The sequence below is a fragment of the Peromyscus leucopus genome, chromosome 1, assembly GCF_004664715.2.
Source record: "Peromyscus leucopus breed LL Stock chromosome 1, UCI_PerLeu_2.1, whole genome shotgun sequence".
NCBI lineage: Eukaryota > Metazoa > Chordata > Mammalia > Rodentia > Cricetidae > Peromyscus > Peromyscus leucopus.
In genome coordinates this window covers 188,135,473-188,150,262 of record NC_051063.1, presented here as the reverse complement: position 1 = coordinate 188,150,262, position 14,790 = coordinate 188,135,473, and the positions used below count along the sequence as shown (strand labels likewise).

General features: G+C 37.6%; 2 protein-coding genes and 1 pseudogene across 4 annotated transcripts in view; 2 read left to right on the top strand and 1 right to left on the bottom strand.

Annotated features, from left to right (window-relative positions):
- The window catches only part of LOC114688539 (zinc finger protein 54-like), a 406,652-nt gene that overhangs the window by 189,089 nt on the left and 202,773 nt on the right, over window positions 1-14,790 (top strand). The gene's annotated exons all lie outside the window — the stretch shown is intronic.
- Window positions 1-14,790, top strand: part of LOC114688971 — a 364,483-nt pseudogene that overhangs the window by 189,082 nt on the left and 160,611 nt on the right.
- LOC114686993 (zinc finger protein 54-like) lies at window positions 1,040-13,989 on the bottom strand. Of its 2 annotated transcripts, XR_005090841.1 has the most exons (5): window positions 13,726-13,989; window positions 12,534-12,646; window positions 11,981-12,066; window positions 6,809-6,899; window positions 4,892-6,014 (listed from the first exon to the last, which is right to left on the bottom strand). XR_005090841.1 is itself a non-coding variant. In XM_028861690.2 (3 exons), exons 1-3 carry the CDS (start codon window positions 6,836-6,838, stop codon window positions 1,283-1,285), a joined length of 1,983 nt encoding a protein of 660 aa, XP_028717523.1. In that variant the 5' UTR covers window positions 6,839-6,853; the 3' UTR covers window positions 1,040-1,282. The 2 variants fall into 2 exon arrangements, 1 of the variants encoding a protein (XP_028717523.1); XM_028861690.2 differs by lacking the exons at window positions 4,892-6,014; window positions 11,981-12,066; window positions 12,534-12,646; window positions 13,726-13,989 and adding exons at window positions 1,040-3,108; window positions 4,759-4,885 and having other exon boundaries at window positions 6,809-6,853.

Genomic DNA, 14,790 nt, shown 5'->3' with positions numbered 1-14,790 from the left:
TATATCATTTTACTATAGAGTTTCAAGTAAATTCTTCCCAAGTTTTCTTAAGGACTTCAAAATGAATTCCTGCATACTCTCAGAGCTTTTTCTTTTTCATGTTGTTTTGGATTTTCCAGATAGGGTTTCCCTTTGTATCCCTGGATGACTTGGAATTTGCAATGTCAACAGTGCTGGCCTAGAACTCACAGGGATACATCTTCCTTTGCCTCTAGAGAGCTGGGATTAAAGGTGTGTGTCACCACATCCTCAGCCTTTGGGGACTTCTAAGTTGTATGTCAGCATTCCAGTGATGTCCCAGTCACAGCCTATCTCTTCAGACTCAGCTATTTATATGGTCTGACTCTAGTATGAAGATTTTGAAGGTGAATAAAAAAAAATTCATCAGTGTTTTCTTTAATGATGAATTTTCTTTTATCTCTGCAGTTTCAGCACTATATACAGGGTTTATCAAATTCAATGCATTTAGGGAGGTGTAATTTCCAAAGAACAGAAAGAAATGTGGGGTATATACTCGTTACCTTTGTATGTTTTCTCAGAAGTATGAATTTTGTGAATTAGAGGGAAAACTAAAGGTTTTGTCATATTTCTTGTTACTTCATTAGATTTTTTTTTTTTTGACAAAGGGTTTATTTAGTCCTGACTGTACTGGAACTCAGTATTTAGATGATGATGTCCTCAGACTCACAGAGATCTTGCCTCTGCACCCTGAGTGCTGGGAATAAAGGAGTGCATCACCACACCTAGCATGATTATGAATTTTTGTATGTTGATCAAGAAAATGTTTTCATTACATTTTTAATCAGGGGCTGGAGACAGGGCTTAGTGGGTAAAAGCACTGGATGCTCTTCCAGAAGACCAGTGTTCAATTCCAAACACATGCACAGAAGTTCACAATGGTCTGTAATTACACATTCAGGGGATCTGATGACCCCTTCTGCCCTCCGCCTATACCAGGCATACATGTAGTACACAGGCATACTTGCAGGCAAAGCATACATATACATTACAAAATTAAAATAAAAAGTTTTTCCCACTGTTACATTTGCAGAATTTTATTTTAATATAAACTAGGATATTTTTTAAAATGTAAACCTTCATTAAAGAGTTTCACAAGTTTCTTATCTTTATGTTTCTATTTTGTATACTGTTGTGATTTGTAAGCAGAGGATATTGGAAAATGCTATGTCACATTATTCAAACCATGTTTCCCCCAGTATGAATTTTCAAATACCTTCTAAATTTGGAACTCTGAATAAAGGATGTGTCAGTCTTTGCTTTTCTATGGTTTCTCTGCATGATGGATTTTCTGATGTCTCCTTAAACCACAAGATTGGATAAAGGATTTGTCACATTCCTGACAGCTGTAAGGTCTCTCTCCAGTGTGAACTCTCTGGTGTTTTCTAAGATTAAAGTCCTGGGTAAAGAACTTGTTGCATTCCATACATTTGTAAGGTTTCTCCCCAGAATGAACTCTCTGATGTCTTCTAAGATCTGTGCAACTGATAAAGGATTTGTCACATTCCTTACATCTGTAAGGTCTCTCTCCAGTATGAATTCTCTGATGTCTCCTAAGACTTACAATATGGATAAAGGATATGTCACAGTCTTTACATTTGTGAAGTTTCTCTCCAGTATGAATTTTCTGATGTGCTCTAAGGTATGAGCAGCTAGTATAAGACTTGTCACATTCCTTACATTTGTAAAGTTTCTCTCCAGTGTGAACACTCTGATGTCGTTTAAGTTGTGAGCAACTGGTAAACGATTTGTCACATTCCTTACAACTGTAAGGCCTCTCTCCAGTGTGAACTCTCTGATGTATTTTAAGACTTGCAATATGTATATAGGACATGTCACAGTCTTTGCATTTGTGAAGTTTCTCTCCAGTATGAATTTTCTGATGCGTCCTTAAACCAGAAGAGTGGGCAAAAGATTTGTCACATTCCAGACAACTGTAAGGTCTCTCTCCAGTATGAACTCTTTGATGTTTTCTAAGATTTGAATAATGGGTAAAGGACTTACCACATTCCATACATTTGTAAGGTTTCTCCCCAGTATGAATTTTCTGATGTCTTTTAAGGGTTGAGTTCAAGGTAAAGGACTTGTCACATACCTCACATTTATAAGGTTTGTCACCAGCATGGATTCTGTAATGCCTGTTAAGATGTGATAATTCAAGAAAGGACTTACCACAGTCTTTGCATTTGTGAAATTTCTCTAGAGAATGAGTTTTCCTATGTCTACTCAGTGATGAATAGTGGGTAAAGGATCTGTCACAGTCACTGCACTTGTAAAGCTTCTCTCCAGTACGGAGTCTATAATGGCTTCTAAAGTGTGAAAGTTGATGAAAGGCCTTGCCACATTCTTGACAACTATAATGTCTCCCAGCAGTATGCATTTTCTGATGTCTCTTGAGAGTAGACCAGTGGGCAAAGGATTTGTCACATTCCTTACATTCGTAAGGTTTCTCTCCAGTATGCAATTTTTGATGGTTATTATATCCTGACAACTGACGAAATGACTTTCCACATTCTTTGCATTTGTAAGGTTTCTCCCCAGTATGAAGTCTTTGATGTATTTTAAGAGTTGAACGCTGGGTAAAAGACTTTTCACAAACATTGCACTTGTAGGGTCTCTTTCCACTGTGTATTCTCTGATGTACACTGAGGTTTGAGGCAGTACTGAAGCATTTTCCACACATCCCACACTGGTGTGGTGTCTCTCCAATGTAGATTGGTTGTTGCAAAAGACTGTAAGCAGAGCTGAAATAGTCATGATATTCTCGCTGCCTGTTCTCTTTCTTTGCAGTGTACAGTCTCTGATCTTGAGTAAGGTTGGAACAGAAATTTAAGGATTTCTCACAGTCTTTAGATTTGCAATGTTCTTCTCCAGTGTGCATGCTTTCATGTCTGTCTGGGTTTGATGAGTCAATAGAGGCATCGCTGTGATTACTGCATCTGTAGCTATTACAGTTTTCTGTAGTTTCATTTGTTCTATAAAGTGCACATGTGGAGGGGTCATGAAGCACTTTGCCAAGCTCAGTACATTGACAAGACTCCTTTTCAGTCTTCACATTTTGATGGACAGGATCACATTTGCAATAGTTCTCTGAAAATTAGTACAATTCAGATTAATAGGGCTTGTTCCAATAATAAACATGTGATAAATGACTATCTCCCTAAGTTCTCTTTTAAGATAAATACCTGGAACTATTGGATTAGAGCTCCCAGAAATGGATATTTTTCACTCATGGTAATTGTATGGATTCTCAAAAGAACAGCATGACAGCCTTCAAAGGTCAGTGATTTATAATAGATATCTCATCTTTATCAAAAATCTCTAACTGGGAAAATGATGAAAAAAAATAATAGAAGGTCATTTGGTATAGAGCTCACTGACTAATTATATTTAGGATACACGTCACTATCTTTAAATAATTATTCTCAGAAATTGATGGAGTTTAATCCAATCTGAGGATCACAGTATTTTTACTTACTAAGTGATAGGCAATAAAGAGTACTTTTCAGAAGATTCAATCCCTTAAAAGATTAAAGTCTTACTTAAAAGCATCAAAGAGTTTAGTTTTCTCACTAGGAAAACACATTAGATTCTTAAAAAGTAATGGATGCAAAGACAGAATTCTGCCAGGCATCAGAGGTTCTAGATCATTTGAGGCAGGGCTGTCATGGGAAGCTATTGCTTATTTCTATTCTCTATTGTCTGAGCTCCACACACTGCTGTATTTCTTAACTTTCCTCATGGTTATTCTCAAGTCTACTCCTTACACTGACTACTAAGATTTTTTTCCAGAAGGGTGTCTGTGTATTCTCCACTGGGAAGAAAATGAAGGCTGTAGTAAGAAGATAGGCACACAAGGAAGGCAATTACAGAATAACCCTACTTCATGACCTCACATTAGACTTAAAATGTTGTAAAATTATTCCAATCTGTTATAAGCATAGTCAAATAAAACTGCATTTTATACTACTATTAAGTCACCATAATTCACAACAGCTTCTAACAGTTATTACAACAGATAGGATGCATCCTGGAGCCAGGACACTACACTAAGTTAAGTGACCAGAAATCCTTTCAAGTGCAACTGAATACCACAAGGCCATCATTTTCAGCCCTTGCTTTCTCTTTCACTCAATCCCTTCACTGTTCTCCTGCTCATTCACTAGCATACCCTACTTGTGGCTACTCTCTCCTCTCCACACTCCAGGGCAATCTCATTCTTTCTGGACAGGTGATCACACCAACCTTGCAAACAATAATCCACATGTTCTTTGAGGTAGCCCATGACCCATGCTAGAACTTTTAGAAAGATTACACAAGTGTAAGACAGTACTGCACTCGGTACAGGAAAACAGAAAGAAGAGGCATTTAGGCAAGATTTCTCAACTGATATTTCTTCTCAAATTCTTCAGTATATTTTAGTATTTTCAGTTTGTATATCTTGAATTTTTTCACAATTAAAACCAGTCAATTGCAATAATGGACATAGAGCTTTAAGATATGAGTGGAAATATATGCTACTGAGTTTATGAACTCTTGGAACCAAAATGAAGGGTGGATGACACCTCACATTGGAAAATGGAAAGAGAAAACTAAATAGCATGAAAAAGTTCTTTCCTACTACTACACTTTGCCTTGTCTCCTGTTGGTTTTTTCAGGACAGCTTAACAGATTTTACATCCTATGAAGTCAGAAGAAACAAAAGATGGGTTAGGAATTTTACAAGCAAAATGTTCTCACCCACAAAGACCAGGTTGTTGTAATTCTCCAACATGACATCAATGTACAAAGCCCTCTGAGCAGAGTCTAGGCATTCCCACTCCTCCTGGTGGAATTCCACAGCTACATCCCTGAATGTCAACAGACCCTGAAAGCAAAAAGTATGGTTTGATCATGTACTACCTGGAAGTGCTTTACCAGATATAAGGAGATGGAATGCAGAGGAGAGAAGATAATTACTCAAAGAGAAGATTTCCAATACAGTGACATTCTATCATGAATGTTCTAACTCTGTGAAAATAGGATGAAACAACAGTCTTACAAGCAGTATACATGAAACAAGAAATACATTTAAGGTCTGGACATGCTTGTCTATATGTTATTGATTCTGTGTTTGTTACACAGGATCACAGCAGACATGTCTCAGAAGGAAAATTCATTATGAGAAAATGTACTTTAAATGTTGTACCTGAACATTGTGCTAAAACACTAACACAATTCAATCCTTTGTGTACTTGGGCCTTACATGACTATTCTAACAGACTCAGTTGGGATGTTTAAACTCTAGGTCCAATGCCACACCATTAAATAGCAAAAGGGGTAGGTATTGAAGGCAGAATTCATGACTGATTTTGTAGACAAAGGGTTCTGATTTTTTTCCACAGTAGCAAGGATTGTAACAGCACTACATACTGTCAATTTTAACATTAACATGTAAGATAAGTGTTCTATGGAATTAATTTCATGAGCATGCTTGGGCCACTACGAACAGAGAAAAATTTGCAACAGCTATATTGGATATAATCCAAAATCTCCCTAAGAATATGCATAAGGCAACAGAGTTTTGAAGAATATTTCACTTTACTCCCAAAGAGTAATAAAAGTTGAGGGAAGTCCAAAAACACACCAAATAATGTTTACGGTATAGCTAAGAGAATCTGTACCAATGACACTTTGGATAAGGCTCATAGCAAGAATTTACCAAAAATTAAATTAACTAAATACCAAGGAAATAAAACTGCAAATCAACCAATGGGCATATGAAATAAATAGATACTTTTCAAAGACAGAAACTCAAAAGGCCAATAAACATTGCAAAAGAGTCCAGGATCCCCAAAAGGCCAACTGTTAAAATGGAAATTAAAACTTCTTAGAAATACTGCCTCACCCCAGGCAGAATGGCTGTTATCAACTAACCTGACAACAAATGTTTGAGGGGATATGGAGAGAAGGGCAGCCTTATTCACTGTTGATGTAGGGATGGACTAATTAATGTCCTGTGGGAATTGAAGATTATTGAAAAAAATTGAAAAGAGCACTAACATATGACCCACCCCTTTAACTCCAGGCCATATACCCAGAGAACAACACACCCCACTACAAAGATATTCATACCCCATGTTATTGCTGTTTTAATCACAAAAGAAAAAGTACTGGAATGAAAGTAATTATCAAGAGATGAATTGACAATGAAAATTGTATAAAACGGAGTATAATTCAGCTGAAGAGAAAAATAAAAAGAAAATGTGCAGGGAAGTGGATGGACCCAAAATGTGTAATATTAAGTGGTCATATACTTTTAGAAAGAATATACCGTGTTTTCACTCATATGCAGAATCTACCCAGTAATAATATGTATATAGAAGCAATGTATAGGTCAGCACAGTATAACATGGAGAAAAGAGAACAGAAAAGTTTAAATTATCAGGGACTGATGCAGGTAATGAACACTAGTTATGAAAAAGGATATACAGCTAAGTGCTTTTCCGGTTTTAATTCTGCCAAAGGTGTTTGGGGTTTTGGTAGTGAAATAAATCAAAATATATTCGACTGTGAAAATATAAAATCACACATGAGGCTCTAGAGCTTCTGTTCCCAAAGACAACACTAACTGTACATTGACTTGTATAGTCTCTGGACCTACTTAATTTCAGTGAGTGATTTTATTGTTTGTATTTTTGTAGAATTGTTCATAATAAAATCTTAAAAAATCATCAGAAGCAGAAAATTAAAGGCTTTTAATACATGAAAGTATAACATATTTAGATAAATAATGGAAAGGACCACTGACCTGTGACATGTTTACTGGAGAATCAACCATTTCTTACTGTTTCTCTTCTTTGAGTTTCTCTTTCAGGAACAATGAATACATGGTTGCTTCCCTTTCAAATTAATGGGACAAAAAGCAAGAGCTAAAATTAATACTGAAAGTTGTTAGAAAACAAGGTCAAACCACATGAAAAATCCCAAGCCACAGAATTCTATCAGGTGTCTAGTCAATGATCCCAAAGCCAGGAGAGCATGGAAAGACATTTGAAACTTGAAGTGATAACCATCACCAACCATATTGTTGCACAAAGAAAACTACACTCTTAAAATTGATGGAGACATAAGTGCATTTCAAGATAGTCACAAATTAACACAACTGATTTCACTAAAGCAACACTGTAGATAATAGCAAAGGTTTGAAAAGGACTTTTCCATCACTTGGCAACAAGCCAAGGAAATTGTAAAAAAAAAAAAATGTCCTACTCTTTTCTTCTATAACTAAAGTCCATTACCTGCAGGAAGCAATCCTAAAGGTATACAAAGAAATGAAATTTTCGCAGATGGATGTTTCATTTTGCAGAATCTGAAAGATTAAAATATGTACACTATAGCATTGACACCTACTCTGGATTTCAATGGGCAACTCCTATGAGTTCTGAAAAGGCTGATTCTGGACTACACACCTATTAGACGTTATGGCCATCATGGGAATACCTGTACAAATTAAGTCTGACAATGCCCCAGCATATGTCTCCAATAAAGTGAGACAGTTTTTTGCTTATCACAATATAAAGTATGTTACAGGTATACCAACAATCCCACAGGCCAAGCAGTCATAAAAAGATCCAACCAAACTTTAAAGGATATGCTAAATAAACAGAAAGAGATAACAATGACCCCTGGAAATAGATTACATAATGCTTTATTAACCTTGAATTTTCTCAATGCTGATGAGAAAAGGACAACAGCTGTGGAGAGACATTGGACAACAGAAAAAAACTCCTGAGCTAAACCAAATTGTTTAATTTAAAGATGTGTTGACCTTGGAATAGAAACCAGGATACTTCCTACATTGTGGAAGGGCTTTTGCTTTTTTTCTACAGGAGAAGAAAAGCTATGGATACCAACAGAATTAATAAAAATTTGATTTGAACAGGAGAAACCCCTTGATAAGGAGAAGAGTGAAAGCTCATCCACTGATGAGACAACTCTACAAGTTGTAAGAAAAACTCAACGAACAAGGGTTGGGGCAGGGTTCTGTTTTTGTCTTTACAGGATAATAGAAATACCCATCTTCAAGAAATTATAAGGCCTTGGACACCTAGATGTCTACCACATAAAGGAAGGACCTATTGGTACCAATATATTCTACAGAGATATATCTCACTGTCTAATATAAATATCTCTTTAACTTTAGAATAGTTATTGTACTGATTTGATAATAAATCAAGCTGGCTTTGGAATTGGAATGTGGCTCTCTCCTTCTCTAAACCCAAACTTGTTGCTACAAGAAAAAATTGGAAGATTCTGTCTCATATCAGAAAAGCCAACTGGTGTGGGATAGAAGAAAACCAATAATCTAGGGATCACTGTTGTCAAGATTCTATTTCTTTCCATGCTTATCCTTGATTTCTGGAAATTCTTCATCAAATAACCCTAAATCCAAACTTTCCATTTTGATATTAATAATGTTCAAGTTTTCCACAATAAATCTTTCTAATAGCAATCACTGAAGGAAGTCTTCAGAAGGAAGATGGGGCCCCACAACAAGACTCTACTCATCCAGAAAGATGCCATTGTACCTAAGCACATTACTCAATGATCAGCTTTGGACTGATAATTCTTCAGGACAGTTCCAAGATGAGATGGTCCATCATACTACACTTTATTTATTAACATACAAATAACATTTTAATACAAATAAAATATCACCATATTTCCCCTTTTCTATTTTAACAAAAAGAAAAAAGGAAAAAGGTTATAACTAACATAAGAAAAACTATATACAAAAATACAATAACTATATACAATATATACAAGTAATAAATACCTAAACAATGTCTAGTCCATTTGTATTTGACAAATTCAGAGAAAATAATTCCATTATCTATCCTATTTTGGTAAGTCCAAAATCTAATTCACTTTCTATCCTAATTAATCTTCAACTATAACTAATCTTCAACTCCCTCAGAGATCCAAGAAGGAAAATAATATTACCTAATAAAAAATAAAAACAGGAAGTACATGCAAGCAACTGCCAAAAAATTGTGAGTTGACAGAAACAGCCAGCTGCCTGGACAGTCACCTGAGGTTTCTCGGCAGTGTTGGGGCATCATCTTCAGCCTATAGGCTTAGCGTATCTGACAGACTCATTTGTGAAGTAGGATGTACACAAGGTCAACAGTTCAACACAGGAAATAATTTATTAGGGTGCACAATATTGGGGGGAACACAATACCACCATATTTCCACTTTTTTGTCTAAAATTTAAAAAAGCTTATAACTAATACAAAAAAAATTATATCCAATAAGTTAAGATTACATTAACGATGTCTAATCCATTAGCATTTGACAGATTCAGGCAAAAAAACTCCATTATATATATTAACAATGTCCAGTCCAGTAACATTTGATAAACTCAAACAAAAAATTTTCATTACTTATTTAAATCAAGTAGTTCCTTTTTAAAAGTAGATTCCACAATCTCCCTCTTTATCTTATCATATCCATATTCTCTCTTTTTTCTTTTCATAATAGATTCAGTAGTCTACCTTTTGTCATTTTTATGTCTTCCCCTTTTTCTTCAGTGTAAATTCAGTGATCTATCTATTTACCCTATTATTTATCTTTTTTCTCAGAGTAGATTCAATGATCTCATATCTTATTTTCTTTTTCTTTTCGCTTTCAAAGGGTGAAGATATCTTTAGGGAATCTTGAAGAGAAAATTTTTGGGTTAATTGTCAAGTCCTGTATCATTTGTCCAGTCTCTGCATAATAGGAAAGTCCAGGGCTTGTCACAAGTCCTTGCTCAAGTAGTCTGTCAGGCTGGATCATCTCAGCTATTCATCTCGAAATTGTCCTGACCAGTTTGTAGTCCAGCCTTGCTCGAGTAGTCTGTCAGGCTGGATCATCTCAGCTAGTCATCTCGAAATTGTCCAGACCAGTTTGTAGTCCAAAGTAGCCAGAATCTCAGACAACCTTATCCATTACTCTGAGACTGGCCACAGACTCCACAGCTAGCCCTACTGAGACCTAACTATCTATGCTTTCTTACAGGACCCTACAGAGATACTGTCACCCCCTAAACAGCAGGAAGCAATTCTAAGAAAACAGTCTCCCAAAGATTTCATTTTCTCAGGGTTATGGATAAATGGTTATAAGGTTGGGGATGGAACACTAAAATTTAGACTCAGTATTCTCCTTTAGAAAAGAAAAAAAGAGAATGGATATGTATAGTATTTTAAGGTAGATTATTGTATCTTCTAGTAAACTGTTTTAGCCAACTCTTAGCCTTGGATAATTTGCACTGATAAGGATTCTTGTATATTTGATACAAATGTAAACTCTTCTTATATTCCCATTTAAAATAATTGGGATATTCACACAAATACAAAACTATATTTGTTGTATTGTACTTATATTTCTACTCCTGTTTGAAATATTTTGTATACTGATACAAATGTAAAATTATATTTGTCATACTGTATGTATGTTCTACCTCTGCTTAGGATATTTTGTATATTGATACATATTAAGGATATTGTTGTCATACTCTATATTGCACTATACATTTCTACCTCTGTTTAAGATACTTTGTATATTGTCACAATTTTGAGTTCATTGTCCTTATACAGCACATCTGCTTACAGACTGTTTACCTAGTTAATGTAAAGCCTTAGCCCTTAGGTTATTTAGGTAGAGAAATAAATTTACAGATTTATAGTTACCCATGTCTGTCACTTCTATAGTTATGTTAGTTAGGCTCTCCAGGTTTACAGAAGCATATGTCAGATGGGTAGGTAATCTTCAAACACTTCACAGACCTAGAGAACATGGCATTTAAATGTTTTGATAATTTAGAATTCTGTTGACATGAAACATGATTGCTCCTGGCAGCACAGATCTGATCCCGAGAGAATGTTAGGCTTAAGACATTTCCATTTGGAAGTTTGTCTTCTTGGCACAAAATGGCCTGTCAGGCAAAGAACTGCCCTTGCTTCTACTGATGATAGGATAAATGCTGTCCTTTCTGGACGAGCAGGACACAAGGAAAAGTGACTACAGAACTCTGCCAAGACAGGGTAATATGGTCTTTCAGAATCCCTGCTTCTGAAAATGGCCTGTCAGATAGTCTAGGTCTGTAGCCAAATCGGATGCCCCAACAATGGTGAGAAACTTTAGGTGACTGTCCAGGCTGCCAACTGTCTCTGTCTATTCTCGCAAGAATTTCAGAAATTGCTTGCCTGCATTTTCCATGTTCTCAGGTATTATTATGTTCCTTCTCAGTTCTTTGATGGAGTTAAAGACAAGGTAGTTACAGTTACAATCTTCTCATATCTTAGCTAGAACATATTAAGTACTAGAGTTAGAATCTTCAGGATAGGACAGCTATTGGAGTAATCTCAGTAGTTTGTCATTTATCTATCTTCTAGACATTTCTGGACATTTAACATGTCTTTCTTGTTTGATGTTGTTCTTGTTGGTTGTAGTTCCATTTTTGTTTATGTTATTACCTTTTCTTCTTCCTGGACAATACTTGATATTCATTCTTATTGTACATAGTTTGCATTAAGTTTAGAACCTTCTTATTTAGACAAAAAGGGGAAATGTAATGGTATTTGCTCTGCCCATGTCCTTGGGCTGTAGGGTCCAAAAGAGGCAGTGCTTCTTGCCCTTGTGACCTCTTAAAGAGAAAGGGAGAAGGGTCACGGATCCAGGTGGATTCACTATGAGCTGTTTACTCAGTTCTGTATTCGTGAGTGTAGTTATATCTTAATAAATCCCTATTACCCATTAAATAGAGTCACATGGATTGATCTTAACATGCCCACATTAGGATAATCCTGAGATTTTTCTCAGTGGGAGTCTCCAGAATTATCTCTAGTGAAAGAGAATGTGGCAAAACTGATTTCATGTCCCACTTACACATTCACTTGATCCCCTTTCCATTCCTTCACCAATGTCTCCACCATACCTGGATCCTTAGCTACTGTCTCCTTTCTCCTTCCAGGCCACTTTGTTCTGCTGCACAGGTGAGCAGGTCTGGGTGATCAGTGAGCCCTGCACATGAGAAAGGGATTGTTCAGTAAACATGGGTATATCTAACACAGTACTGTGCTCAGGAGATGATGAGAAAACTAAATACAGTATTATAAAATGATTCAGTGTCAGAATACTGAAAACAATTAGAAAGCGTTTTTAGTTATTGTAACTGTAATCACACTTCCAGTCATAGTTCAATCAAAACTAAGGGGCAGAAATGGAACTGAATGATTGGAAAGAGAATATTATACACTAGGGAGGTTCTGAATTGATCATGGGCCAATAATGATGAAGTCTTACACCTCCCAAAAGGACATACATGAATAAGAGAGAAGATTTCATGAAAACTTCCCTTTTTCCGCTGAGGATTTGACTTTATTCTGTGGGATGTGAGACTCATCCACACAAAGCTCACAGACTTGCAAATTAGTTTGTCAAGAAATACTGAGGAGTAGCAAGGGAGACTGCAAACAAACTATTCTCACCCACAGAGACCATTCTGTTGCAATTCTGCAATATCCAGTGCAAGTACAAAGCCCTCAGAGCAGGTCCAGGCATGGCCACACCTCCTGGGAGATGTCCACAGTCACACCAAAGGCTGTCAACAGACCACAAAAGAAAATGCAACAGTTTGAATCATCCTGTTGGTGCACACATTTAACCCTAGCACTTGCGAGAAACAGGTGGGTGGAATTCTGTGTTTTCCAGTCCAGACTGATCTACATGGTGAGTTTGGGCCAGAGTAACACTGTGAGTTCTGGTCTCAAACACAGCAAACACAAGAACCAAAAAAATAAAAAATAAAAGTTTAGTCATATGTCCACGTACAGAATGCTTTTCTTGGACCAAGGAGACAAAAGACTATTGCAGAGATTTTTCTGATACAGATGAGTTATCATAAGTATTCAAAAGACGCTTTCTAATATTATTCTACATTATAATGCTTTCCAATTTCTTTCTTTGTCTTCTATCTCCCCTTGAAACAGGGTTTTTCTATGTAGTACTACCTGTCCTTAAAGTCACTATGTACACCTTACCACTTCCAACAGACTTCGATCCACCTGCTTCTGCCTTCTGAGTGTTAGGATTGAAGGCCTGTGCCACAAGGCCTGGCAAAGACACTTTTGTGAATACTGTATTTACATCCCAGTGTGCATATGTCTCAGAGGGAAAATTAATGGTGGATAAGCGTTTACTTTTAAAAGTTAATGTTTACAAGTATACTGTCTAACTCGCAAAAAAAAAAAAATGTGCTTTCAGATTCAATGAAATTTGCAGGCGTTCCTTTCATGACTATTATCTAAAAGCTCTCAGTGAATCCAAGTCTCCAGGTAAATAGGCCCTCTCTTAAATAGGGAAGTGGTATAACACGGAAGTTAGTATGGATGATTGTAAAATTCAAGATCTTTGTCGTTTCCATCATAGCAAAGAGAATCGTGTTTGCAAATCTCAACAGATAAATTCAAACATTCGATTAGATTATTCTTACAAGAATATTTGGGTAATCAGAAGATGAGTTTTAAAAAAAGAAACAGGCTTATTCCATAGAATCAAAAATACACCAAGGAAAAGACATCCACAGCAGAACTTCAGAGCCAGCTTCCTTATGAACAGCAGAGAAACTGCTCGCACACCGGTCCCTCCCCTCCCGTGTCCCAGCCCCGCAGCTCCTCTGACCTGGGAGGTTCCAGGGCCGCCGGGCTGCGGTTCCCGCCACTGCACTGCTGACTGGTGACTTTCCCAGGCCGCCCCGCGCGGCGACTGCGGCTCCGGGGAGATTTCCGTTCCCCCGACTCCCAGCCGTGTCCTCCGCACCCAGGTCTGCACCACGCGGTTCCCAAAGGTGCAGCAAGGAACAATAATGGTCCCTCTCAGCACTGCTGACCTTGGCCCCGCTCCAACATCCTCGGTCTCATATTATGTCCCAGCTTCCCTTTACGTCACCACTTTAACCCCTCCCACACTCCACTCTTCCCCTACGTTCAGCCAATGCTCCACATCCTCCCAGCCGCTGTTTCCGGGTGAATGTCCCCGCCCCACTGAACTGCCCCTTCCACCCGGTCTCAGGCTGCCTTCCACACAGCTCCAGCTGTCAGGCTGCCCTGGACCCGCTCTGCACAGCCTCCCCACATGCTCGCTGCCAGCCTAGACCAGAACTGGATCTAGGAGGACGCTGCACCCCGTATCTGACCCCCACAGTGAATCTGAACCCTTCAGATAAAACACAGACAGCCTAACCTCGACTTGACTGCCAGCAGGCTGGGCTACGATGTACACCAAATGATAACAGGCTAAATTCAGATTCCAGCGTCCCAACGCTAACACACACATGAAAATCCAGAACCAAATATTGCAAATGTGCCTTGGGGAGAGACATTTAGGAACTCGGAATTTGGAAAGAAATAGGTGTCTCCGGAAGTCAGTGGTCAGCCCATCCCTAACAGCGCAGGGCTGAATTCATCCCGCTCTGTACCGCTCTCACCACTAGATGGTGGTCTTGTCATTTTACTAACTCAGAAACAAGTCTTGTGACTCATGCTAAAGGTAATTTGAGATAAAACATTTTTTTTTTTTTTTTTTTTTTTTTAATGCAGCGGTGAATGCAGAGACTCTTGGCTATCCAAGATACAGAAAACGAGTAAGGTATGTAGTCCCAGCCCTGAAAATGTCAGTTACACTTTCCCTTCTATGGCTGTGGGAACATTAAGAGGTGGAGGAAAGGGAATAAGTAGGGAATAAGTA

Excerpts from the sequence above, each read along its gene's own strand:
- LOC114686993 (XM_028861690.2), bottom strand. The coding sequence starts at position 6,838 with ATGGTTGATTCTCCAGTAAACATGTCACAG. Across the intron at positions 4,886-6,808 it reads CTCCAGTAAACATGTCACAG|GGTCTGTTGACATTCAGGGA; the intron begins GTCAGTGGTCCT and ends TTTTGCTTTCAG. Across the intron at positions 3,109-4,758 it reads CAACAACCTGGTCTTTGTGG|AGAACTATTGCAAATGTGAT; the intron begins GTGAGAACATTT and ends ACTAATTTTCAG.